Genomic DNA, 26,548 nt, shown 5'->3' on the forward strand with positions numbered 1-26,548 from the left:
TTGTGCTCAATTCACTCTGTCATGCTCTTAAAATTATGGATTGATATACTGTATCTGTAGGTGCTATAGCTCAGGAGTAATCAATCTTGAATAAAAAAGACCAACAAAGAAATGTATCAGGTCTCTATCCACACTGGAGGGTTGTCAGTGAGTGAATTTGAATAAAACAGAAGGCATTGTGATTGATCTGGAGAATACGTGCTATTGTGTTCTGTGGTGGGGTAGTGATGTGGTGTGGAGGGGTGTTGATGTGGAGAATATGTGCTATTGTGTTCTGTGGCTGCCGGGTATTGCCTTTTGTTTTCGAGTCTCTGACTGACTGACAGGTCTCTAGGACGATGTCTAACAGCACTGAATATGTCTCTAGGACAATGTCTAACAGCACTGAATATGTCTCTAGGACAAGGTCTAACAGCACTGAATATGTCTCCAGGACAAGGTTTAACAGCACTGAATATGTCTCTAGGACAAGGTCAAACAGCACTGAATATGTCTCTAGGATGATGTCTAACAGCACTGAATATGTCTCCAGGACAAGGTCTAACAGCACTGAATATGTCTCCAGGACAAGGTCTAACAGCACTGAATATGTCTCCAGGACAAGATCTAACAGCATTGAATATGTCTCTAGGACGAGGTCTAACGGCACTGAATATGTCTCTAGGACAAGGTCTAACAGCACTGAATATGTCTCCAGGACGAGGTCAAACAGCACCGGATATGTCTCTAGGACGAGGTCTAACGGCACTGAATATGTCTCTAGGACGAGGTCTAACAGCACTGAATATGTCTCCAGGACGAGGTCTAACAGCACTGAATATGTCTCCAGGACGAGGTCAAACAGCATTGAATATGTCTCTAGGACGAGGTCAAACAGCACTGAATATGTCTCTAGGACAAGGTCAAACAGCACTGAATATGTCTCTAGGACGAGGTCTAACAGCACTGAATATGTCTCTAGGACGAGGTCTAACAACACTGAATATGTCTCTAGGACAAGGTCTAACAGCACTGAATATGTCTCTAGGACGAGGTCTAACAGCACTGAATATGTCTCTAGGACGAGGTCTAACAGCACTGAATATGTCTCTAGGACAACGTCTAACAGCACTGAATATGTCTCTAGGACAAGGTCAAACAGCACTGAATATGTCTCCAGGACAAGGTCTAACAGCACTGAATATGTCTCTAGGACGAGGTCTAACAGCACTGAATATGTCTCCAGGACAAGGTTTAACAGCACTGAATATGTCTCCAGCACAAGGTCTAACAGCACTGAATATGTCTCCAGGACAAGGTCTAACAGCACTGAATATGTCTCTAGGACAAGGTCAAACAGCACTGAATATGTCTCCAGGACGAGGTCTAACAGCACTGAATATGTCTCTAGGACGAGGTCTAACAGCATAGAATATGTCTCTAGGACAAGGTCTAACAGCACTGAATATGTCTCCAGGACGAGGTCAAACAGCATTGAATATGTCTCTAGGACGAGGTCAAACAGCACAGAATATGTCTCTAGGACGAGGTCTAACAGCACTGAATATGTCTCCAGGACGAGGTTTAACAGCACTGAATATGTCTCTAGGACGAGGTCTAACAGCACTGAATATGTCACCAGGACGAGGTCAAACAGCATTGAATATGTCTCTAGGACGAGGTCAAACAGCACAGAATATGTCTCTAGGACGAGGTCTAACAGCACTGAATATGTCTCTAGGACGAGGTCAAACAGCACTGAATATGTCTCCAGGACGAGGTCTAACAGCACTGAACATGTCTCTAGGACGAGGTCTAACAGCACAGTCCTCGTTATTGAAGCAATCTTGAAGCGTGGAATCAGATTGGTCGGACCAGTATTGAACAGACATGACAGGCATTTCCTGTTTTAGTTTCTGTCTATAGGATTGGAGCAACAAAATGGAGTCGTGGTCAGATTTGCCAAAAGAAGGGCGGGGGAGGGCCTTGTACGCGTCACGGAAGTTAGAATAACAATGATCCAGGGTTTTACCAGCCCGGGTCGCGCATTCGATATGCTGATCAAATTTTACGGAGCCTTGTTTTCAGATTAGCCTTGTTAAAATCCCCAGCTACAATAAATGCAGCCTCAGGATATGTGGTTTCCAGTTTACACTGAATATGTCTCCTGGACGAGGTCTCACATGGAGCTCATGTAGAGGTTATTTACAGACACTAGTCTGGTTAAAAGCTGTGACCTCTCCCTTAGACGTTACCAAAAGGTTTCCCCTTAAATTCAAATCCCAGAGCCGACTAAATTAACAATCTGTTGATGTGCCCTTGAGCAAGGCACTTAACCCTAATTACACCTGTAAATTGCTCTAGTTAAGACCGTCTGCTAAATTACTAAAATGTAAAATAGATAGGTAGGGTTACAGTACAGCACAACCTTAAAGGGATAGTTTTGGATTTTGGCACTTGCAGTCAAACCTCCAGACTGCCCACATTCCTTATAGAATAGTTATACTTCTCCAGAGTCAGATGAACTCGTGGATACCATATGTATGTCTCTGCGTCCTGAATGAAGTAAGTTAGAGGTAGTTTCGCGAGTCAATGCTAACTAGTCTACAGAAACATCCAGTCATTGCGCTAATACTAGTTAGCATAGCAACTTCCTTTAAACGGCACGCAGAGACATAAAAGGTCCTCAAAAAGATCCACAAGTTCGTCTGACTCTGGGGGAAGTAGATATTACCAGAATCCAAAACTATGCCTTTAAGGAATGTGAGCAGCCGTGTTAATAATACCCTCTGGAGATCTGATTGCAAGTGGAGACAAACATTGAAACGTCACTGCTACCTGTTATTTCTTCACGGCCAAAATATTTGATTTGACAGCTGGAGGCCAACTTCTATGTCTGGCCTAGACAACACCTTCTGAGCATGTTCCTGTATAACCTGCATTTAGGAAGGGTTGGTATTTATTTACATGCTCCCTTGGTGGAAAGGTGACCAAATCTCCAACCTGGTAGAATGCAATTTTGTCAATCCAAACACTGGAATTTCATGCCTGGTGTGCCAATGCAAATGCCCTCGTGTGCCAGCCTTGGTACCCTTGCCCAACATTGCTGATGCCAGTCATAACCCACCGTCTAACCCTAACCCATTGTTAACCCTAACCCATTGTTAATCATAACCTATTGTTAACCCTAACCTATTGTTAATCATAACCTATTGTTAACCCTAACCCATTGTTAACCCTAACCCATTGTTAACCCTAACCCATTGTTAACCCTAACCCATTGTTAACCCTAACCCATTGTTAACCCTAACCCATTGTCTTTCTCTTCCATCCAGGTCACCACACCATCTACATCGGAGTGCAGATGCCCAAGAGCTACCGGCGTCGGAGACGTCAACGCCGGAGAGGCAGCCACAAGGACAGGAAGGATCATCTGACGGAGAACGCCTCTGACAGGTCCAACACAGAAAACAACGATGAGGCCAGCAACAGCATCCTCAAACCGCTCAGTAAGTGCTGCTAAAATACACGTCAGGACAGATTACCGGCTTCGGCCATCTCCCTGGCAGCAGAGATTACCGGCCGAAACGTCTCTCAGGGCAGCAGAGCTGCTTTTCAGAACAACTAACACTCCCTGGCCCTAACAAAGGCTTGAGGTGACCCCCAAATCTGCTGACAACACTCAGTCAGCCAATCATTGCTCACTACACTGTCAGCCAATAACTGCTCACTCCACTGTCAGCCAATAACTGCTCACTCCACTCGATCTGCCAATCACTGCACACTTAACTCAATGAGAAGGATTGGCTGAGCCAATCCGTGGGATAGCCCGGTAGGGGGACGAATGTGTTTGGACAGACTAGAGAGGGTTAGTGTTGGTCTACAGACTAGAGAGGGTTAGGGTTAGTCTACAGACTAGAGAGGTTTAGAGTTGGTCTACAGACTAGAGAGGGTTAGTGTTGGTCTACAGACTAGAGAGGGTTAGTGTTGGTCTACAGACTAGAGAGGGTTAGTGTTGGTCTACAGACTAGAGAGGGTTAGTGTTGGTCTATATACTAGCGAGGGTTAGGGTTGGTCTACAGACTAGAGAGGGTTATGATTAGTCTACAGACTAGAGAGGGTTAGGGTTAGTCTACAGACTAGAGAGGGTTATGATTAGTCTACAGACTAGAGAGGGTTAGGGTTAGTCTACAGACTAGTGAGAGGGTTAGGATTGGTCTATATACTAGAGAGGTTTAGGATTAGTCTACAGATTAGAGAGGGTTGTAGAGAGATAGAGAGAGGGGGGAGAGATAAGGAGTGAAATTGACAGAGGGGTTGGGGGAGAGGGAAAGTCAATGTATATGTTAGACCTTTGCTATGTGTTGGTTAATGTGGTGCCTTTGATATGTGTTGGTTTAAGTGTAGACCTTTGTGTTGGTTGCTGTGTAGACCTTTGTGTTGGTTGCTGTGTTGCTCTGCGTGGAGTCTGGCCGTCTGCAGATGGACAAGGCTTTACTCAGCTGTTTAGTGATTCAAGAAAACACCGTCTGTGTTGCTGATAACAGCCAGGGGTAATCCACACTGTTACACTCAACACTGATGCACAAGGAATCTGATACGGTTGTAGAGTTTAATACGGCTGTAGAGTTTGATACGGCTGTGTAGTTTGATACAGGTGTAGAGTTTTATACAGGTGTAGAGTTTGATACAGGTGTAGAGTTTGATACAGGTGTAGAGTTTGATACGGCTGTGTAGTTTGATACAGGTGTAGAGTTTTATACAGGTGTAGAGTTTGATACGGCTGTGTAGTTTGATACAGGTGTAGAGTTTGATACAGGTGGAGAGTTTGATACAGGTGTAGAGTTTGATACAGCTGTAGAGTTTGATACAGGTGGAGAGTTTGTAACAGGTGTAGAGTTTGATACAGCTGTAGAGTTTGATACAGGTGGAGAGTTTGATACAGGTGTAGAGTTTGATACAGGTGTAGAGTTTGATACAGGTGTAGAGTTTGATACAGGTGGAGAGTTTGATACAGGTGTAGAGTTTGATACAGGTGGAGAGTTTGATACAGGTGGAGAGTTTGATACAGGTGTAGAGTTTGATACAGGTGGAGAGTTTGATACAGGTGTAGAGTTTGATACAGGTGGAGAGTTTGATACAGGTGGAGAATTTGATACAGGTGGAGAGTTTGATACAGGTGTAGAGTTTGATACAGGTGGAGAGTTTGATACAGGTGTAGAGTTTGATACAGGTGTAGAGTTTGATACAGGTGGAGAGTTTGATACAGGTGGAGAATTTGATACAGGTGGATAATTTGATACAGGTGGAGAGTTTGATACAGGTGGAGAGTTTGATACAGGTGGAGAATTTGATACAGGTGGATAATTTGATACAGGTGGAGAATTTGATACAGGTGGATAATTTGATACGGGTGTAGAGTTTGGATTTGTTTGAGAAGCTATAATGGAATGTCCTCCATCATCACTGTAGCTGTTAATTAAGTGTACTATGAACTATATTATAAACCGAGTGGTTTATAATATAGAATCTGATTGGCTGAAAGCTGTTGTATATCAGACCGTGTACCACAGATATGACAAAACATGTCTTTTTTGTGTTATAATTTTGTTGTTAAACCAGTTCTTAATAACAACGAGGCACCTCGGGGGGTTGTGGTGTTAGGATTAGGGTTAGGATTAGGGTTAGGGTTAGGGTTAGGGGTTAGGGTTAGGGTTAGGGTGTTAGGGTTAGGGTTAGGGTTGGGGTGTTAGGGTTAGGGTTAGGGGGGTTGTGGTGTTAGGGTTAGGGTTAGGATTAGGGTTAGGGTTAGGGTTAGGGTTAGGGGTTAGGGTTAGGGTTTAGGGTTTAGGGTTAGGGTTAGGGTGTTAGGGTTAGGGTTAGGGTTGGGGTGTTAGGGTTAGGGTTAGGGGGGTTGTGGTGTTAGGGTTAGGGTTAGATAAATAATAAATCCCGGGGGGTTGTGGTGTATGGCTGATATACCACTTCTAAGGGCTGTATGCTGTCGCTGCATCGGGCCTAAGAACATCCCTTAGCCATGGTATATTAGCCATATACCACACCTCCTCGGGATTTATTGATTAAATATACTCACAAAACAATACAATACTGGCTATGAACACTACAGTATTTGGTTTGACACAGTTATAGTGGGGCAAGCTATGTATGTGGGGTTAAAGGCCACATCTGACATCTGTCCCTAGCACTGAGGAAAAAAACAAACAAATTCTCTGAAACATTTTGTTGTTGCATAGAGATGCCTGTCTTGGAAAGATTCTCAGCATCTCTTAACCTCTGCCTGAATAAAACACCTCCCCATTTGTCCTGGGGGTTAGGGCCCATATCCCCTGCCTACAAACCAACACAGTACAGACCTCCTGCTATGGTGAGGGTAAGCAGAGACCAGGGTCTGATCCCAGCTGCTTTGTGAACCACAGACATGCAATATCCTGTGTCTTCAATCTTGATTTACAGTAGGCTATTTAGTTGTACCCAAATATAACCTAGTAAAACACAACATATTGATGCAGATATGATTTGCATTTAATTAATACAACTTAAGCCGTAAATAGTCTTGTGAGTTAGATCTCATTTGATAGTTATTCCTTTAATCTATTGTAGGCCAGTGATGTCATTGTTAATCTGCCTAAAATATATTATTTTGATTGAACCTTGTCACGATCGTGTGGAAGAGATTCGGACCAAAACGCAGCATGAGGAAAATAAGCCATCTTCTTTTAATAAATGAACGAAGATGAACATGAAACCAAAACACTATTACAAACAAACAAAACAACAACAAATGATCGTGAAGCTAAATAACGCAAGTGCCCAGACAAGCAACAAACGTTAAACAAGACAACTACCCACAAAAGCCTACTGCCTATGGCTACCTTAAATATGGCTCCCAATCAGAGACAAATGAATGACAGCTGTCTCTGATTGAGACCCAATCTAGGCAGCCATAGACATAACTAGACAACCTCACAATTATCTATCCCATACACAATACAACACCCATAGACTAAACAAAACACACACAACATACAATGCCCACCCCAACTCACGCCCTGACCAACTAAACATAATCAAAATAACATAAAAATAGGTCAGGAACGTGACATAACCCCCCCCTCAAGGTGCGTACTCCGAACGCACCACCAAAAGTCTAGGGGAGGGTCTGGGTGGGCATCTGTCCACGGTGGTGGCTCCGGCTCTGGACGCTGTCCCCACACCACCATAGTCACTCCCCGCTTCCGTATCCCCCACCCAATGACCACCCTCCAACTAAACCCACCTAACTGAAGGGGCAGCATCGGGATAAGGGGCAGCACCGGGATGAGGGACGGCAGCTCCGGGCTGAGGGACGGCAGCTCCGGGCTGAGGGACGGCAGCTCCGGGCTGAGGGACGGCAGCTCCGGGCTGAGGGACGCCAGCTCCGGACTGGCTGGCGGATCCTGGCTGGCTGGCGGGTCCTGGCTGGCTGACGGCTCTGGCTGGTCATGGCTGGCTGACGGCTCTGGCTGGTCATGGCTGGCTGACGGCTCTGGCTGGTCATGGCTGGCTGACGGCTCTGGCTGGTCAGATCTGGCGGAAGGCTCTGGCTGATCCGGTCTGGCGGAAGGCTCTGGCTGATCCGGTCTGGCGGAAGGCTCTGGCTGATCCGGTCTGGCGGAAGGCTCTGGCTGATCCGGTCTGGCGGAAGGCTCTGGCTGATCCGGTCTGGCGGAAGGCTCTGGCTGATCCGGTCTGGCGGAAGGCTCTGGCTGATCCGGTCTGGCGGAAGGCTCTAGCTGATCCGGTCTGGCGGACGGCTCTAGCGGCTCCTGTCTGGCGGACGGCTCTGTAGGCTCATGGCAGACGGGCGGCTTTGCAGGCTCATGGCAGACGGGCGGCTTTGCAGGCTCATGGCAGACGGACAGTTCAGACGGCGTTGGGCAGACGGGCAGTTCAGGCGCCGCTGGGCAGACGGGCAGTTCAGGCGCCGCTGGGCAGACGGGCAGTTCAGGCGCCGCTGGGCAGACGGCAGACTCTGGCCGGCTGAGACGCACTGTAGGCCTGGTGCGTGGTACCGGAACTGGAGGTACCGGGCTAAGGACACGCACCTTCAGGCTAGTGCGGGGAACAACAACAGGGCACACTGGACTCTCGTGGCACACTCTAGGCCTGGTGCGTGGTACCGGAACTGGAGGTACCGGGCTGAGGGCACGCACCTTAGGGAGAGTGCGTGGAAGAGGAACAGGGCTCTGGAGATGCACTGGAAGCCTGGTGCGTGGTGTAGGCACTGGTGGTACTGGACTGGGGTGGGAAGGTGGCGCCGGATATACCGGACCGTGAAGGAGGACACGTGCTCTTGAGCACCGAGCCTCCCCAACCTTACCAGGTTGAATGATCCCCGTAGCCCTGCCAGTGCGGCGAGGTGGAATAGCCCGCACTGGGCTATGCAGGCGAACCGGGGACACCACCTGTAAGGCTGGTGCCATGTACACCGGCCCGAGGAGACGTACTGGAGGCCAGATACGTTGGGCCGGCTTCATGGCATCCGGCTCGATGCCCAACCTAGCCCTCCCAGTGCGGCAAGGTGGAATAGCCCGCACTGGGCTAAGCACGCGTACTGGGGACACCGTGCGCTTTACCGCATAACACGGTGTCTGACCAGTACGACGCCCTCTTACTCCACGGTAAGCCCGGGGAGTTGGCTCAGGTACCCAACCCGGCTTCGCCACACTCCCCTTTAGCCCCCCCCCCCCCCAAGAAATTTTTGGGTGAGCCTCTCAGGCTTCCAGCCTCTCTTACGTGCTGCCTCCTCATACCAGTGCTCCTGGGCTGTGGCTGCCTTCTTCTCCTCCCGCAAGCGGCGATTCACACCAACCAAGAAATTTTTGGGTGAGCCTCTCGGGCTTCCAGCCTCTCTTACGTGCTGCCTCCTCATACCAGCGCTCCTGGGCTGTGGCTGCCTTCTTCTCCTCCCGCAAGCGGCGATTCACACCAACCTTAGCCCAGGGTCCTTCTCCATTGAAAATTTGCTCCCAACTCCATTCCTCTTCTCTCCATTGTTTTAGTTCCTTTTCTCCTTCCTCAATCCGCTTGGTCCTGTTGTGGTGGGTAGTTCTGTCACGATCGTGTGGAAGAGATTCGGACCAAAACGCAGCATGAGGAAAATAAGCCATCTTCTTTTAATAAATGAACGAAGATGAACATGAAACCAAAACACTATTACAAACAAACAAAACAACAACAAATGATCGTGAAGCTAAATAACGCAAGTGCCCAGACAAGCAACAAACGTTAAACAAGACAACTACCCACAAAAGCCTACTGCCTATGGCTACCTTAAATATGGCTCCCAATCAGAGACAAATGAATGACAGCTGTCTCTGATTGAGACCCAATCTAGGCAGCCATAGACATAACTAGACAACCTCACAATTATCTATCCCATACACAATACAACACCCATAGACTAAACAAAACACACACAACATACAATGCCCACCCCAACTCACGCCCTGACCAACTAAACATAATCAAAATAACATAAAAATAGGTCAGGAACGTGACAAACCTTTATTTAACCAGGTAGGCTAGTTGAGAACAAGTTCTCATTTACAACTGCGACCTGGCCAAGATAAAGCAAAGCAGTGCGACAAAAAACAACACAGAGTTACACATAGGACAAACAAACGTACAGTCAATAACACAATAGAAAAAAAGTATATATACAGTGTGTGCAATTGGAGTGAGGAGGTAAGGCAATAAATAGGCCATAGTAGCGAAGTAATTACAATTTAGCAAATTAACACTGAAGTGATACATGTGCAGATGATGATGTGCAAGTAGAAATACTGGTGTGCAAAAGAGCAAAAAAGTAAATAAAAACAATATGGGGATGAGGTAGGTTGTTGGGTGGGCTATTTACAGATGGGCTATGTACAGCTGCAGCGATCGGTAAGCTGCTCAGATAGCTGATGCTTGAAGTTAGTGAGGGAGATATAAGTCTCCAACTTCAGCGATCTTTGCAATTTGTTCCAGTCATTGGCAGCAGAGAACTGGAAGGAATGGCGGCCAAAGGTGGTGTTGGCTTTGGGGATGAACAGTGAGATAAACCTGCTGGAGCGCGTGCTACGGGTGGGTGTTGTTATGGTGAACAGTGAGCTGAGATAAGGCGGAGTTTTACCTAGCAAAGACTTATAGATGACCTGGAGCCAGTGGGTCTTGCAACGAATATGTCGCAAGACCCATTCGCCATATGTGTGATCCCACTGGCCCACACATATGGTCCAGTATGCTCACGCCAGCCGATGTGAGCATGTAGGTCGCAGTGGTGGGTGGTATATGGGGCTTTGGTGACAAAACGGATGGCAATGTGATAGACTGCTTCCAGTTTGCCGAGTAGAGTGTTGGAGGCTATTTTGTAAATGACATCGCCGAAGTCGAGGATCGGTAGGATAGTCAGTTTTGCGAGGGTATGTTTGGCAGCATGAGTGAAGGAGGCTTTGTTGCGAAATAGGAAGCCAATTCTAGATTTAACTTTAATGTGAGTCTGGAAGGAGAGTTTACAGTCTAACCAGACACCTAGGTATTTGTTGTTGTCCACATATTCTAGTCAGAACCGTCCAGAGTAGTGATGTTAGTCGAGTGGGCGGTTGCGGGGAGCGATCGGTTGAAGAGCATGCATTTAGTTTTACTAGCGTTTAAGAGCAGTTGGAGGCCATGGAAGGAGTGTTGTATGGCATTGAAGCTTGTTTGGAGGTTTGTTAATACAGTGTCCAAAGAAGGGCCAGATGTATACAGAATGGTGTCGTCTGTGTAGAGGTGGATCAAGGAATCACCCGCAGCAAGAGCGATCTCATTGATGTATACAGAGAAAAGAGTTGGCCCGAGAATTGAGCCCTGTTGTACCTCCATAGAGACTGCCAGAGATCCAGATTGTTGAGTCTGCCGATAAGAATATGGTGATTGACAGAGTCGAAATCCTTGGCCAGGTCGATGAAGACAGCTGCACAGTACAGTCTTTTATCGATGGCAGTTATGATATCGTTTAGTACCTTGAGTGTGGCTGAGGTGCACCCGTGACCAGCTCGGAAACCGAGTTGCACACCAGAGAAGGTATGGTGGGATTTGAAAGGGTCAGTGATCTGTTTGTTAACTTGGCTTTCGAAGACTTTAGAAAGGCAGGGCAGGATGGATATAGGTCTGTAACAGTTTTGGTCTAGAGTGTCTTCCCTTTTGAAGAGGGGGATGAACACGGCAGCTTTCCAATCTTTAGGAATCTCGTACGATATGAAAGAGAGGTTGAACATACTAGTAGTAGGGGTTAGCAACAATGGCGGCGGTTCATTTTAGAAGGAGAGGGTCCAGATTGTCTAGCCCAGCTGATTTGTACGGGTCCAGGTTTTGCAGCTCTTTCAGAACATCAGCTATCTGGATTTGGGTGAAGGAGAAGCTGGAGAGGCTTGGGCAAGTAGCTGTGGGGGGTGTGGAGCTGTTGGCTGGGGTTGGGGTAGCCAGGAGGAAAGCATGACCAGCCGTAGAGAAATCCTTATTGAAATTCTCGATTATTGTGGATTTATCGGTGGTGACAGTGTTTCCTAGCCTCAGTGCAGTGGGCAGCTGGGAGGTGGTGCTGTTATTTTCCATGGACTTTACAGTGTCCCAGAAATGTTTGGAGTTAGAGCTACAGGATGCACATTTCTGTTTGAAAAAGCTAGCCTTTGCTTTCCTAACTGACTGTGTGTATTGGTTTCTGACTTCCCTGAAAAGTGACATATCGCGGGGACTATTCGATGCTAGTGCAGTACGCCACAGGATGTTTTTGTACTGGTCGAGGGCAGTCAGGTCTGGAGTGAACCAAGGGCTATCTGTTCTTAGTTCTACATTTTTTGAAAGGGGCATGCTTATTTAAGATGGTGAGGAAATTACTTTTAAAGAACAACCAGGCATCCTCAACTGACGGGATGAGGTCAATATCCTTCCAGGGTACCCGGGCCAGGTCGATTAGAAAGGCCTGCTCGCAGAAGTGTTTCATGGAGCGTTTGACAGTGATGAGGGGTGGTCGTTTGACCGCGGACCCATAACGGATGCAGGCAATGAGGCAGTGATCGCTGAGATCTTGGTTGAAGAAAGCAGAGGTGTATTTGGAGGGCAAGTTGGTCAGGATAATATCTATGAGGGTGCCCATGTTTACGTATTTAGGGTTGTACCTGTTGGGTTCCTTGATGATTTGTGTGAGATTTAGGGCATCTAGCTTAGATTTTAGAAAGGCCGGGGTGTTAATTAAGCATATCCCAGTTTAGGTCACCTAAAAGAACGAACTCTGAAGATAGATGGGGGGCAATCAATTCACATATGGTGTCCAGGGCACAGCTGGGAGCTGAGGGGGGTCTATAACAGGCGGCAACAGTGAGAGACTTATTTCTGGAGAGATACATTTTTTTAATTAGAAGCTCGAACTGTTTGGGCATAGACCTGGAAAGTATGACAGAACTTTGCAGGCTATCTCTGCAGTAGATTGCAACTCCTCCCCCTTTGGCAGTTCTATCTTGATGGAAAATGTTGTAGTTGGGGATGGAAATCTCAGAATTTTTGGTGGCCTTCCTAAGCCAGGATTCAGACACAGCAAGGACATCAGGGTTGACGGAGTGTGCTAAAGCAGTGAGTAAAACAAACTTAGGGAGGAGGCTTCTGATGCTAACATTCATATACTAAGGCTTTTACGGTTACATAAGTCAACAAATGAGAGCGCCTGGGGACACACAGGGCCTGTGTTAACCTCTACATCACCCGAGGAACAGAGGAGGAGTAAGATGAGGGTACGGCTAAAGGCTATCAAAACTGGTCGTCTAGTGCGTTGGGGACAGAGAATAAAAGGAGCAGATTTCTGGGCGTGGTAGAATAGATTCAGGGCATAATGTACAGACAGGGGTATGGTAGGGTGCGGGTACAGTGGAGGTAAACCTAGGCATTGAGTGATGATAAGAGCGGTTGCATCTCTGGAGGCACTAGTTATGCTAGGTGAGGTCACACCATGTGTGGGAGGTGGGACAAAAGAGGTATCTGAGGAATGTTGAGTGGGGCTAGGGGCTCTGCAGTAAAAATAAAACAATGATAACTAACCTAAACAACAGTATACAAGGCATATTGAGATTAGAGAGAGACATAAAGTGAGGCATAAAGCAATCACAGGTGTTGATTGGGAGAGCTAGCTAAGACAACAACAGCTAATCAGCTAAAACAACAACAACAGGTAAAATGGCGATGAATGGACAGGGAGGATCAGTTAACTACACACAGGGCCTGAGTTCGAGGCTGGGGCCAACAGAAAATCAAAACAAACAAAATGGAGTACCGTGATTAATGAACAGTCCAGCAGTCATCAGCAATGTATCCAGGTGATCACTTACATGCCAATCATTTTGATTCATATTTACATGCCAATCATGTTGATTCATATTTACATGCCAATCATGTTGATTTATATTTACATGCCAGTCATTTAGATTCATATTTACATGCCAATCATTTAGATTCATATTTACATGCCAATCATGTTGATTCATATTTACATGCCAATCATTTAGATTCATATTTACATGCCAATCATTTAGATTCATATTTACATGCCAATCATTTAGATTCATATTTACATGCCAATCATGTTGATTCATATTTACTTGCCAAGCATGTTGATGTCACGGATTCCCCCGGTATTGCTGCTCATTCCGTGCAACAGTACCAGAGTACCAGAGGCCTCTAGACGTCACTGAACTGTCTCTCATTACGCACACCTGGTTCCCATTCCCCCTGATTAGTAATTGTATATATGTGCCCTCTGTTCACCATTGTCTTGTCGGTTATTTATTCCATGTCCGTTGGTCTGTGAGTATCTGCGCTTTGTTGTTTCGGCTTTCTTGCTGCATGTATTGGGTACTCGTTATTACGGGTCTCGTTCTGTGTATTGTTCTTACGGGTCTCGTCCCGTGTATTGTGTACTCGTTATTACAGGTCTCGTTCTGTGTATTGTTCTTACGGGTCTCGTCCCGTGTATTGTGTACTCGTTATTACGGGTCTCGTTCTGTGTATTGTTCTTACGGGTCTCGTCCCGTGTATTGTGTACTCGTTATTACGGGTCTCGTCCCGTGTATTGTTCTTACGGGTCTCGTCCCGTGTATTGTGTACTCGTTATTACGGGTCTTGTTCTGTGTATTGTTCTTACGGGTCTCGTCCCGTGTATTGTGTACTCGTTATTACGGGTCTCGTCCCGTGTATTGTTCTTACTGGTCTCGTCCCGTGTATTGTGTACTCGTTATTACGGGTCTCGTCCCGTGTATTGTTCTTACTGGTCTCGTCCCGTGTATTGTGTACTCGTTATTACGGGTCTCGTCCCGTGTATTGTTCTTACGGGTCTCGTCCCGTGTATTGTGTACTCGTTATTACGGGTCTCGTCCCGTGTATTGTTCTTACGGGTCTCGTCCCGTGTATTGTTCATACGGGTCTCGTCCCGTGTATTGTGTACTCGTTATTACGGGTCTCGTCCCGTGTATTGTTCTTACGGGTCTCGTCCCGTGTATTGTGTACTCGTTATTACGGGTCTCGTTCTGTGTATTGTGTACTCGTTATTACGGGTCTCGTCCCGTGTATTGTTCTTACGGGTCTCGTCCCGTGTATTGTGTACTCGTTATTACGGGTCTCGTTCTGTGTATTGTGTACTCGCTATTACAGGTCTCGTTCTGTGTATTGTGTACTCGCTATTACAGGTCTCGTTCTGTGTATTGTGTACTCGTTATTACGGGTCTCGTTCTGTGTATTGTGTACTCGTTATTACGGGTCTCGTCCCGTGTATTGTTCTTACGGGTCTCGTTCTGTGTATTGTGTACTCGCTATTACAGGTCTCGTTCTGTGTATTGTTATTACGGGTCTCGTCCCGTGTATTTATTAGAGGTTTGCATCCCTGTGTTTTTGTATACGTTTTGGGCTTCGTCCCCGTGCCTTTCATGGCATGTTGTATCTGTTGTAACCCCCTATTACGTATTCCTGCGCCTGTCTCCAATCATTTATACAATGTGACAGTTGATTAATACTAACATGTCAATCATGTTGATTAATACTAACATGTCAATCATGTTGATTTAATATTTACATGTCAATCCAGTTGATTTAATATTCACATGCCAACAGTATACGTATACAACAGGAATACGTCTTCACATATACAGTGAATATGGTAAAGTACAGATGGTATACAGTGAATATGGTAAAGTCCAGATGGTATACAGTGAATATGGTAAAGTCCAGATGGTATACAGTGAATATGGTAAAGTCCAGATGGTATACAGTGAATATGGTAAAGTCCAGATGGTATACAGTGAATATGGTAGGAAAGTCCAGCTGGTATACAGTGAATATGGTAGGAAAGTCCAGATGGTATACAGTGAATATGGTAAAGTACAGATGGTATACAGTGAATATGGTAAGAAAGTCCAGATGGTATACAGTGAATATGGCAGGAAAGTCCAGATGGTGAACAGTAAATATGGTAAAGTCCAGCTGGTATACAGTGAATATGGTAAAGTCCAGATGGTGAACAGTAAATATGGTAAAGTCCAGCTGGTATACAGTGAATATGGTAGGAAAGTCCAGATGGTATACAGTGAATATGGTAAAGTACAGATGGTATACAGTGAATATGGTAAAGTCCAGATGGTATACAGTGAATATGGTAAGAAAGTCCAGATGGTATACAGTGAATATGGTAGGAAGAACAGGCCATTAGAGAGTAGCTTTGTGAAGACAGCAGGAAGAGAGGAGAGGGAGGTATTTGTGTGGGTGCATGTAATGCGTGAAGTGGGAGTAGGACTAAATCAGGAGAGTGGCAGCTCAGCTCAGCTCTCTGGCCAGCAGGCATTCTTCCCCCTTCTCCTTTCCCATGAGCCTCTACTGCAGGACAAAGTCCTCTTTGTGTGTCTGTGGCTCTTGGCTACACTGCACAGAGCTTTGAAATGCATTTGAACGATGGGATTTTCATTTATATCTCTCCTTTTTGTGCTTCCTCTCCCCTTTTCCTCTCTCGCTCTGAGCTCACCCTTCCCTCCCTCCTGCTCACTTAGCAACTGGTGGACAGAGAGGCTAACATGGTACCACAGTCCTCAACATTGCCTGGTCCTTTTTGGTACCAGATAGAAGGAACTATGTGTGTTATCAACAGTCCTATATACTGTAGTAGTAACACTGACTGGTCCTCTGACTGGTCCTCTATATAGTAGTAACACTGACTGGTCCTCTATATAGTAGTAACACTGACTGGTCCTCTATATAGTAGTAACTCTGACTGGTCCTCTTACTGGTCCTCTATATAGTAGTAACACTGACTGGTCCTCTATATAGTAGTAACACTGACTGGTCCTCTATATAGTAGTAACACTGACTGGTCCTCTGACTGGTCCTCTATATAGTAGTAACACTGACTGGTCCTCTATATAGTAGTAACACTGACTGGTCCTCTGACTGGTCCTCTATATAGTAATAACACTGACTGGTCCTCTATATAGTAGTAACACTGACTGGTCCTCTATATAGTAGTAACACTGACTGGTCCTCTATATAGTAGTAACACTGACTGGTCCTCTGACTGGTCCTCTATATAGTAGTAACACTGACTGGTCCTCTATATAGTAGTAACACTGACTGGTCCTCTATATAGTAGTAACACTGACTGGTCCTCTATATAGTAGTAACACTGACTGGTCCTCTATATAGTAGTAACACTGACTGGTCCTCTGACTGGTCCTCTATATAGTAGTAACACTGACTGGTCCTCTGACTGGTCCTCTATATAGTAGTAACACTGACTGGTCCTCTATATAGTAGTAACACTGACTGGTCCTCTGACTGGGCCTCTATATAGTAGTAACACTGACTGGTCCTCTATATAGTAGTAACACTGACTGGTCCTCTATATAGTAGTAACACTGACTGGACCTCTATATAGTAGTAACTCTGACTGGACCTCTATATAGTAGTAACACTGACTGGTCCTCTGACTGGGCCTCTATATAGTAGTAACACTGACTGGTCCTCTATATAGTAGTAACACTGACTGGTCCTCTGACTGGTCCTCTATATAGTAGTAACACTGACTGGTCCTCTATATAGTAGTAACACTGACTGGTCCTCTAACTGGTCCTCTATATAGTAGTAACACTGACTGGTCCTCTATATAGTAGTAACACTGACTGGTCCTCTATATAGTGGTAACACTGACTGGTCCTCTATATAGTAGTAACACTGACTGGTCCTCTATATAGTAGTAACACTGACTGGACCTCTGACTGGTCCTCTATATAGTAGTAACACTGACTGGTCCTCAATATAGTAGTAACACTGACTGGTCCTCTATATAGTAGTAACACTGACTGGACCTCTATATAGTAGTAACACTGACTGGTCCTCTATATAGTAGTAACACTGACTGGTCCTCTATATAGTAGTAACACTGACTGGTCCTCTATATAGTAGTAACACTGACTGGTCCTCTATATAGTGGTAACACTGACTGGTCCTCTATATAGTAGTAACACTGACTGGTCCTCTATATAGTAGTAACACTGACTGGACCTCTGACTGGTCCTCTATATAGTAGTAACACTGACTGGTCCTCAATATAGTAGTAACACTGACTGGTCCTCTATATAGTAGTAACACTGACTGGACCTCTATATAGTAGTAACACTGACTGGTCCTCTATATAGTAGTAACACTGACTGGTCCTCTATATAGTAGTAACACTGACTGGTCCTCTATATAGTAGTAACACTGACTGGTCCTCTATATAGTGGTAACACTGACTGGTCCTCTATATAGTAGTAACACTGACTGGTCCTCTATATAGTAGTAACACTGACTGGTCCTCTATATAGTAGTAACACTGACTGGTCCTCTATATAGTAGTAACACTGACTGGTCCTCTATATAGTAGTAACACTGACTGGTCCTCTATATAGTAGTAACACTGACTGGTCCTCTATATAGTAGTAACACTGACTGGTCAGCTCCATCATTCATTGAATCAGATGGCTCGTTCATCACAAACTGACTGATATTGCCAACTACTTTTTTTTCATTCAAATCAAATCAAATGTTATTTGTCACATGCGCCGAATACAACAGGTAGACTTTACAGTTAAATGCTTACTTACAAGCCCTTAACCAACAATGCAGTTTTAAGAAAAATAGCAAATAATTAAAGAGCAGCAGTAAAATAATAATAGCGAGGCTATATACAGGGGGTACCAGTACAGAGTCGATGTGCGGGGGCACCGGTTAGTCGAGGTAATTGAGGTAATATGTTCATATAGGTAGAGTTATTAATGTGACTATGCACAGATAATAAACAGAGTAGGAGCAGCGTAACATGGGGGGGGGGGGGGGGGGGGGCAATGCAAATAGTCTGGGTAGCCATTTGATTAGATGTTCAGGAGTCTTATGGCTTGGGGGGTAGAAGCTGTTTAGAAGCCTCTTGGACCTAGACTTGGCGCTCTGGTACCGCTTGCCATGTGGTAGCAGAGAGAACAGTCTATGACTAGGGTGGCTGGAGTCTTTGACAATTTTTAGGGCCTTCCTCTGACACCTCCTGGTATAGAGGTCTAGGATGGCAGGAAGCTTGGCCACAGTGATGTACTGGGCCATAAGTATTACCCTTTGTAGTGCCTTGCGATCGGAGGCCAAGCAGTTGCCATACCAGGCATTGATGCAACCAGTCAGGATGCTCTCGATGGTGCAGCTGTAGAACCTTTTGAGGATCTCAGGACCCATGCCAAATCTTTTCAGTCTCCTGAGGAGGAATAGGTTTTGTCGTGTCCTCTTCACGACTGTCTTGGTGTGCTTGGACAATGTTAGTTTGTTGGTGATGTGGACACCAAGGAACTTGAAACTCTCAACCTGCTCCACTACAGCCCCGTCGATGAGAATGGCAAGATAAGCAAACTTTGTATAAATTGTTTTATTTAACCTTTATTTAACTAGGGATGTCAGTTAAGAACAAATTCTTATTTACAATGACGGCCTACCAAAAGGCAAAAGACCTCCTGCGGGGACGGGGGCTGGGATAAAACATTTCTTTTTTATATAACATATAAATATATGACAAAACACACAACACAACATAAAGAGAGACAACACAACACTACATAAAGAGAGACAACACAACACTACATAAAGAGAGACAACACAACACTACATAAAGAGAGACAACACAACACAACATAAAGAGAGACCTAAGAGAACAACATAGCAAGGCAGCAACACATGACAACACAGCATGGTAGCAGCATGACAACAACATGGTAGCAAAACAATATGGTAGCTGCACAAAATATGGTATAAACATTATTGGGCACAGACAACAGCACAAAGGGCAAGAAGGTAGAGACAACAATACATCACGCAAAGCAGCCACAACCAGTAAGAGTGTCCATGATTGAGTATTTGAATTAATGAAATGTCCAGTTTGAGTGTTTGTTGCAGCTCGTTCCAGTCGCTAGCTGCAGCGAACTGAAAAGAGGAGCGACCTAGGGATGTGTGTGCTTTGGGGACCTTTAACAGAATGTGAGTTGTATGTGGAGGATGAGGGCTGCAGTAGATACAGTTAAAGTTGGAAGTTTACATACACCTTAGCCAAATACATTTAAACTCAGTTTTTCACAATTCCTGACATTAAAACCTAATCACAGTGGTTGTAGAGAGTGCAACAGGTCAGCACCTCAGGAGAAAATGTCAGTTGGCTTTTCATAGCCGATCATTCAGAGTTAGAGAAAGCAGGTGCGGTAGAGAGAAAGTCCAAAACAGCAGGTCCGGGACAAGGTAACACGTCCAGTGAACAGGTCATGGTTCCATAGCCGCAGGCAGAACAGTTGACTAGGTGCATTGAAACCGCCTCGGCCATAGAGACTGACCCTACACATTTCTGGCCGATAGCTCGTTCAGGGACCCCATAGCAACCCCCGAAATAAGGGAATTTTCAGCACTAATTAAAGTCATTGCTCGGGCTCCGAACTGGACCCGCAGCTCGAATGTAACTATGTTTTTGAAGTTTTTTTTAAATGGTTTTAACAGAAGGTGCTATGAATTGTGGGCCGTCTCTAAAATATGTGATAGTTCGCTTCTAAATGAGTTGGAAAAAGTGAGTTTGGTGTCAATATGTAGAAGTTTGGTGTCAGTATGATATCTTATTGACTGATGGCTGACTTGATGGCAGTATAATATATTGGCATTGTGCATTTTATATTGCAAATGGACAGTGTACATTTCCAATGTATTTAATGAGGGATTTACCATCACCAAATGGACAGGCTGAAATCCACACCAACGAGAGATTGGACAGTGTCCATTACACATATGCTATATTGTCAGTGTGGACATGCTCTTCTGCAAGTTGACAGTGTCCATTGCCAATGTATAACATCCTACTTAGTACTTTCAATACTTATATATGCCATTTGGACATTTCTTATGCCATTTGGACATGGTTCACTGACTTTTGGGTTCGGAAGCCAACATCTTATGATCATATATGGTAAATGGACATAACATCCTGATTTAGTACTATCAATATCTATATATGCTCTTTGGACTTTTCGTATGCCATTTGGACATGGTTCACTGACTTTTGGACTCTGGCCGACTTCCTATGATCATCATAAATTGCAAATAGACAAAACATAGGCCTTATGGATAAACTCTATAAAATAAGACAAATGTATGTCCGTACGGTTACTACATATGTATAATTGACAAAAAGTTGAAGATTTCATCCTTGAGACCTGACTTTGTGACTATTTCCCATATGAAATCCTACGGTGGAGCGCGCTTGCCCCCTTTGGGATTTTTGGCATTTACCATGTTCCGCTTGCAATATGTTCTTGATGAACTGCCGTCCATTTGAGTGGTATTTACGATTGTGTCAATGGTTCGCCCAATGACAATAAGTAGCCATTATTTTTTGTCCATTTCATGGGGGTCTTCCCTTACATACATACAAGTAGTGATGAAGTCAATCTCTCCCCCACTTTTAGCCAGGAGTGATTGACATGTATATTATTAATGCTTCCACATTATGTATTACAATATTTAGTCGAGGTTTAGGTTTTAGTGAATGATTCTCCCAAATACAATGCTTTAAGTTTCAGAAATATTTGGGACTAACTTATTCCTTGCCACCCACTCTGAAATGAACTGTAGCTCTTTGTTAAGTGTTACAGTCATTTCAGTCACTATAGTAGCTGACATGTATAGTGTTGAGTCATCCACATACATAGGATCACTGGCTGTACTCAAAGCCAGTGGCATGTTGTTAGTAAAGATTGAAAAAAGTAAGCGGCCTAGACAGCTGCCTTGGGGAATTCCTGATTCTACCTTGATTATGTTGAAGAGAATTCCATTAAAGAAGACCCTCTGTGTTCTGTTAGATAAGTAACTCTTTATCCACAAAATAGCTCGATAATGTCAAAAGCCGCACTGAAGTCTAACAAAACAACCCCCACAAACCTTTTATCATCAATTTCTCTTAGCCAATCATCAGTCATTTGTTTAAGTACTGTGCTTGTTGAATGTCCTTCCCTATAAGCGTGCTGAAAGTCTGTTGTCAATATGTTTACTCTAAAATAGCATTGTATCTGGTCAAACACAATTCTTTCCAAAAGTTTACTAAGGGTTGGTAACAGCCTGATTGGTTGGCTATTTGAGGCAGTAATACTATTCTTAGGTAGCGGAATTACTTTTGCTTCCCTCCAAGCCTGAGGGCACACACCTTCAAGTAGGCTTACCTTTTAAATATGGCAAATAGGAGTGGCAATATCATTTGCTATTATCCTCAGTAATTTTCCATTCAAGTTGTCAGACCCTGGTGGGTTGCCGTTGTTGATAGACAACAATTTTTCACCTCTTCCACACTCACTTTACAGATTCAAAATTACAATGCTTGTCTTTCATCATTTGGTCAGATATACTAGGCTGTGTAGTGTCAGTGTTTGTTGCTTGCATGTCATGCCTAAGAATACTTCATGTCTATAGTATCTCTCTGGTATGCAATCTGGTTTCCGCTCAGGTTATAGATGTGTCACTGCAAACTTAAAGGTCCTCAATGATGTCACCATTGCCCTTGATTCTAAGCAATGTTGTGCTGCTATTTTTATTGACTTGGCCAAAGCTTTTGATACAGTAGACCATTCCATTCTTGTGGGCCGGCTAAGGAGTATTGGTGTCTCTGAGGGGTCTTTGGCCTGGTTTGCTAACTACCTCTCTCAAAGAGTGCAGTGTATAAAGTCAGAAAACCTGCTGTCTCAGCCACTGCCTGTCACCAAGGGAATACCCCAAGGCTCAATCCTAGGCCCCATGCTCTTCTCAATTTACATCAACAACATAGCTCAGGCAGTAGGAAGCTCTCTCATCCATTAATATGCAGCTGATACAGTCTTATACTCAGCTAGCCCCTCCCCGGATTTTGTGTTAAATGCTCTACAACAGCTTACTTAGTGTCCAACAAGCTTTCTCTACCCTTAACCTTGTTCTGAACACCTCCAAAATAAAGGTAATGTGGTTTGGTAAAAATAATGCCCCTCTCCCCACAGGTGTGATTACTACCTCTGAGGGTTTAGAGCTTGAGGTAGTCAACTCATACAAGTATTTGGGAGTATGGCTAGACAGTACACTGTCCTTCTCTTAGCACATATCAAAGCTGCAGGCTAAAGTTAAATCTAGACTTGGTTTCTTCTATCGTAATCGCTCCTCTTTCACCCCAGCTGCAAAACTAACCCAGATTCAGATGACCATCCTACCCTTGCTAGATTACGGAGACATAATTTATAGATCAGCAGGTAAGGGTGCTCTCGAGCGGTTAGATGTTCTTTACCATTCGGCCATTAGATTTGCCACCAATGCTCCTTATAGGACACATCACTGCACTCTATCCTCTTCTGTAAACTGGTCATCTCTGTATACACGTCGCAAGACCCACTGGTTGATGCTTATTTATAAAACCCTCTTAGGCCTCACTCCCCCCTATCTGAGATACAGTTGAAGTCGGAAGTTTACATACACTTAGGTTGGAGTCATTAAAACTCGTTTTCACCCACTCCACAAATGTCTTGTTAACAAACTATAGTTTTGGCAAGTCGGTTAGGAAATCTACTTTGTGCATGACACAAGTAATTTTTCCAACAATTGTTTACAGACAAATTATTTCACTTATAATTCACTCTATCACAATTCCAGTGGATCAGAAGTTTACATACACTAAGTTGACTGTCTCTTTAAACAGCTTGGAAAATTCCAGAAAATAATGTCATGGCTTTAGAAACTTCTTATAGGCTAATTGACATAATTTGAGTCAATTGGAGGTGTACCTGTGGATGTATCTCAAGGCCTACCTTCAAACTCAGTGCCTCTTTGCTTGACATCATGGGCAGGACAGAGACAGTAGGTAGATACAGGCAGGACAGAGACAGTAGGTAGAACAGAGAGAGTAGGTAGATACAGGCAGGACAGAGAAATCAGCAAAGACCTCAGAAACAAATTGTAGATCTCCACAAGTCTGGTTCGTCCTTGGGATCAATTTCCAAACGCCTGAAGGTACCGCGTTCATCTGTACAAACAATATTATGCAAGTATAAACACCATGGGACCACACAGCCATCATACCGCTCAGGAAGGAGACGCATTCTGTCTCCTAGAGATTAACATACTTTGGCGCGAAAAGTGCAAATCAATCCCAGAACAACAGCAAAGGACCTTGTGACCAATAAATCAAATAACATTTGATTTGATAGTAGTAGCTATGTCTTGGTTATCCACAGTCCCCAACACTGATAGTAGTAACTATGTCTGGGTTATCCACAGTCCCCAACACTGATAGTAGTAACTATATATGAATTATCCACAGTCCCCAACACTGATAGTAGTAACTATGTCTGGGTTATCCACAGTCCCCAACACTGATAGTAGTAACTATGTCTGGGTTATCCACAGTCCCCAACACTGATAGTAGTAACTATGTCTGGGTTATCCACAGTCCCCAACACTGATAGTAGTAACTATGTCTGGGTTATCCACAGTCCCCAACACTGATAGTAGTAACTATGTCTGGGTTATCCACAGTCCCCAACACTGATAGTAGTAACTATGTCTGGGTTATCCACAGTCCCCAACACTGATAGTAGTAACTATGTCTGGGTTATCTACAGTCCCCAACACTGATAGTAGTAACTATGTCTGGGTTATCCACAGTCCCCAAAACTGATTGTAGTAACTATATATGAATTATCCACAATCCCCAACACTGATAGTAGTAACTATGTCTGGGTTATCCACAGTCCCCAACACTGATAGTAGTAACTATGTCTGGGTTATCCACAGTCCCCAACACTGATAGTAGTAACTATGTCTGGGTTATCCACAGTCCCCAACACTGATAGTAGTAACTATGTCTGGGTTATCCACAGTCCCCAACACTGATAGTAGTAACTATGTCTGGGTTATCCACAGTCCCCAACACTGATAGTAGTAACTATGTCTGGGTTATCCACAGTCCCCAACACTGATAGTAGTAACTATGTCTGGGTTATCCACAGTCCCCAACACTGATAGTAGTAACTATGTCTGGGTTATCCACAGTCCCCAACACTGATAGTAGTAACTATGTCTGGGTTATCCACAGTCCCCAACACTGATAGTAGTAACTATGTCTGGGTTATCTACAGTCCCCAACACTGATAGTAGTAACTATGTCTGGGTTATCCACAGTCCCCAAAACTGATAGTAGTAACTATGTCTGGGTTATCCACAGTCCCAAACACTGATAGTAGTAACTATGTCTGGGTTATCCACAGTCCCCAAAACTGATTGTAGTAACTATATATGAATTATCCACAGTCCCCAACACTGATAGTAGTAACTATGTCTGGGTTATCCACAGTCCCCAACACTGATAGTAGTAACTATGTCTGGGTTATCCACAGTCCCCAACACTGATAGTAGTAACTATGTCTGGGTTATCCACAGTCCCCAAAACTGATTGTAGTAACTATGTCTGGGTTATCCACAGTCCCAAACACTGATAGTAGTAACTATGTCTGGGTTATCCACAGTCCCAAACACTGATAGTAGTAACTATGTCTGGGTTATCCAAAGTCCCCAACACTGATAGTAGTAACTATGTCTGGGTTATCCACAGTCCCCAACACTGATAGTAGTAACTATGTCTGGGTTATCCACAGTCCCCAACACTGATAGTAGTAACTATGTCTGGGTTATCCACAGTCCCCAACACTGATAGTAGTAACTATGTCTGGGTTATCCACAGTCCCCAAAACTGATTGTAGTAACTATGTCTGGGTTATCCACAGTCCCCAACACTGATAGTAGTAACTATGTCTGGGTTATCCACAGTCCCCAACACTGATAGTAGTAACTATGTCTGGGTTATCCACAGTCCCCAACACTGATAGTAGTAACTATGTCTGGGTTATCCACAGTCCCCAACACTGATAGTAGTAACTATGTCTGGGTTATCCACAGTCCCCAACACTGATAGTAGTAACTATGTCTGGGTTATCCACAGTCCCCAACACTGATAGTAGTAACTATGTCTGGGTTATCCACAGTCCCCAACACTGATAGTAGTAACTATGTCTGGGTTATCCACAGTCCCCAACACTGATAGTAGTAACTATGTCTGGGTTATCCACAGTCCCCAACACTGATAGTAGTAACTATGTCTGGGTTATCCACAGTCCCCAACACTGATAGTAGTAACTATGTCTGGGTTATCCACAGTCCCCAACACTGATAGTAGTAACTATGTCTGGGTTATCCACAGTCCCCAACACTGATAGTAGTAACTATGTCTGGGTTATCCACAGTCCCCAACACTGATAGTAGTAACTATGTCTGGGTTATCCACAGTCCCCAACACTGATAGTAGTAACTATGTATGGATTATCCACAGTCCCCAACACTGATAGTAGTAACTATGTCTGGGTTATCCACAGTCCCCAACACTGATAGTAGTAACTATGTCTGGGTTATCCACAGTCCCCAACACTGATAGTAGTAACTATGTCTGGGTTATCCACAGTCCCCAACACTGATAGTAGTAACTATGTCTGGGTTATCCACAGTCCCCAACACTGATAGTAGTAACTATGTCTGGGTTATCCACAGTCCCCAACACTGATAGTAGTAACTATGTCTGGGTTATCCACAGTCCCCAACACTGATAGTAGTAACTATATATGAATTATCCACAGTCCCCAACACTGATAGTAGTAACTATATATGAATTATCCACAGTCCCCAACACTGATAGTAGTAACTATGTATGGATTATCCACAGTCCCCAACACTGATAGTAGTAAATATGTATGGGTTATCCACAGTCCCCATACAGTAACTTTCCCTCTGAACGTTTATGTAACTAACAGTCGTCACTCGGATGCCTCATTAAAACATTAGTGTCTCGCTGAAGTGACAGCTAGGGTCAGAAAAAGAAATGCCAATTCTCAAATTTGCCTTTGGTGAC

At 44.4% G+C, this 26,548-nt stretch overlaps 1 protein-coding gene across 2 annotated transcripts in view; it reads left to right on the plus strand.

Moving 5' to 3' along the window:
* Window positions 1-26,548, plus strand: part of slc4a4a (solute carrier family 4 member 4a) — a 229,552-nt gene that overhangs the window by 55,493 nt on the left and 147,511 nt on the right. For both annotated transcript variants that reach the window (XM_055918665.1, XM_055918664.1), the window contains one exon: window positions 3,315-3,488. In XM_055918665.1, coding sequence (XP_055774640.1) covers window positions 3,315-3,488 — 174 coding nt within the window. The remainder of the gene's footprint in view (window positions 1-3,314; window positions 3,489-26,548) is intronic.

Source organism: Salvelinus fontinalis, chromosome 4 (genome assembly GCF_029448725.1).
Source record: "Salvelinus fontinalis isolate EN_2023a chromosome 4, ASM2944872v1, whole genome shotgun sequence".
NCBI classification, from domain to species: Eukaryota; Metazoa; Chordata; class Actinopteri; order Salmoniformes; family Salmonidae; genus Salvelinus; species Salvelinus fontinalis.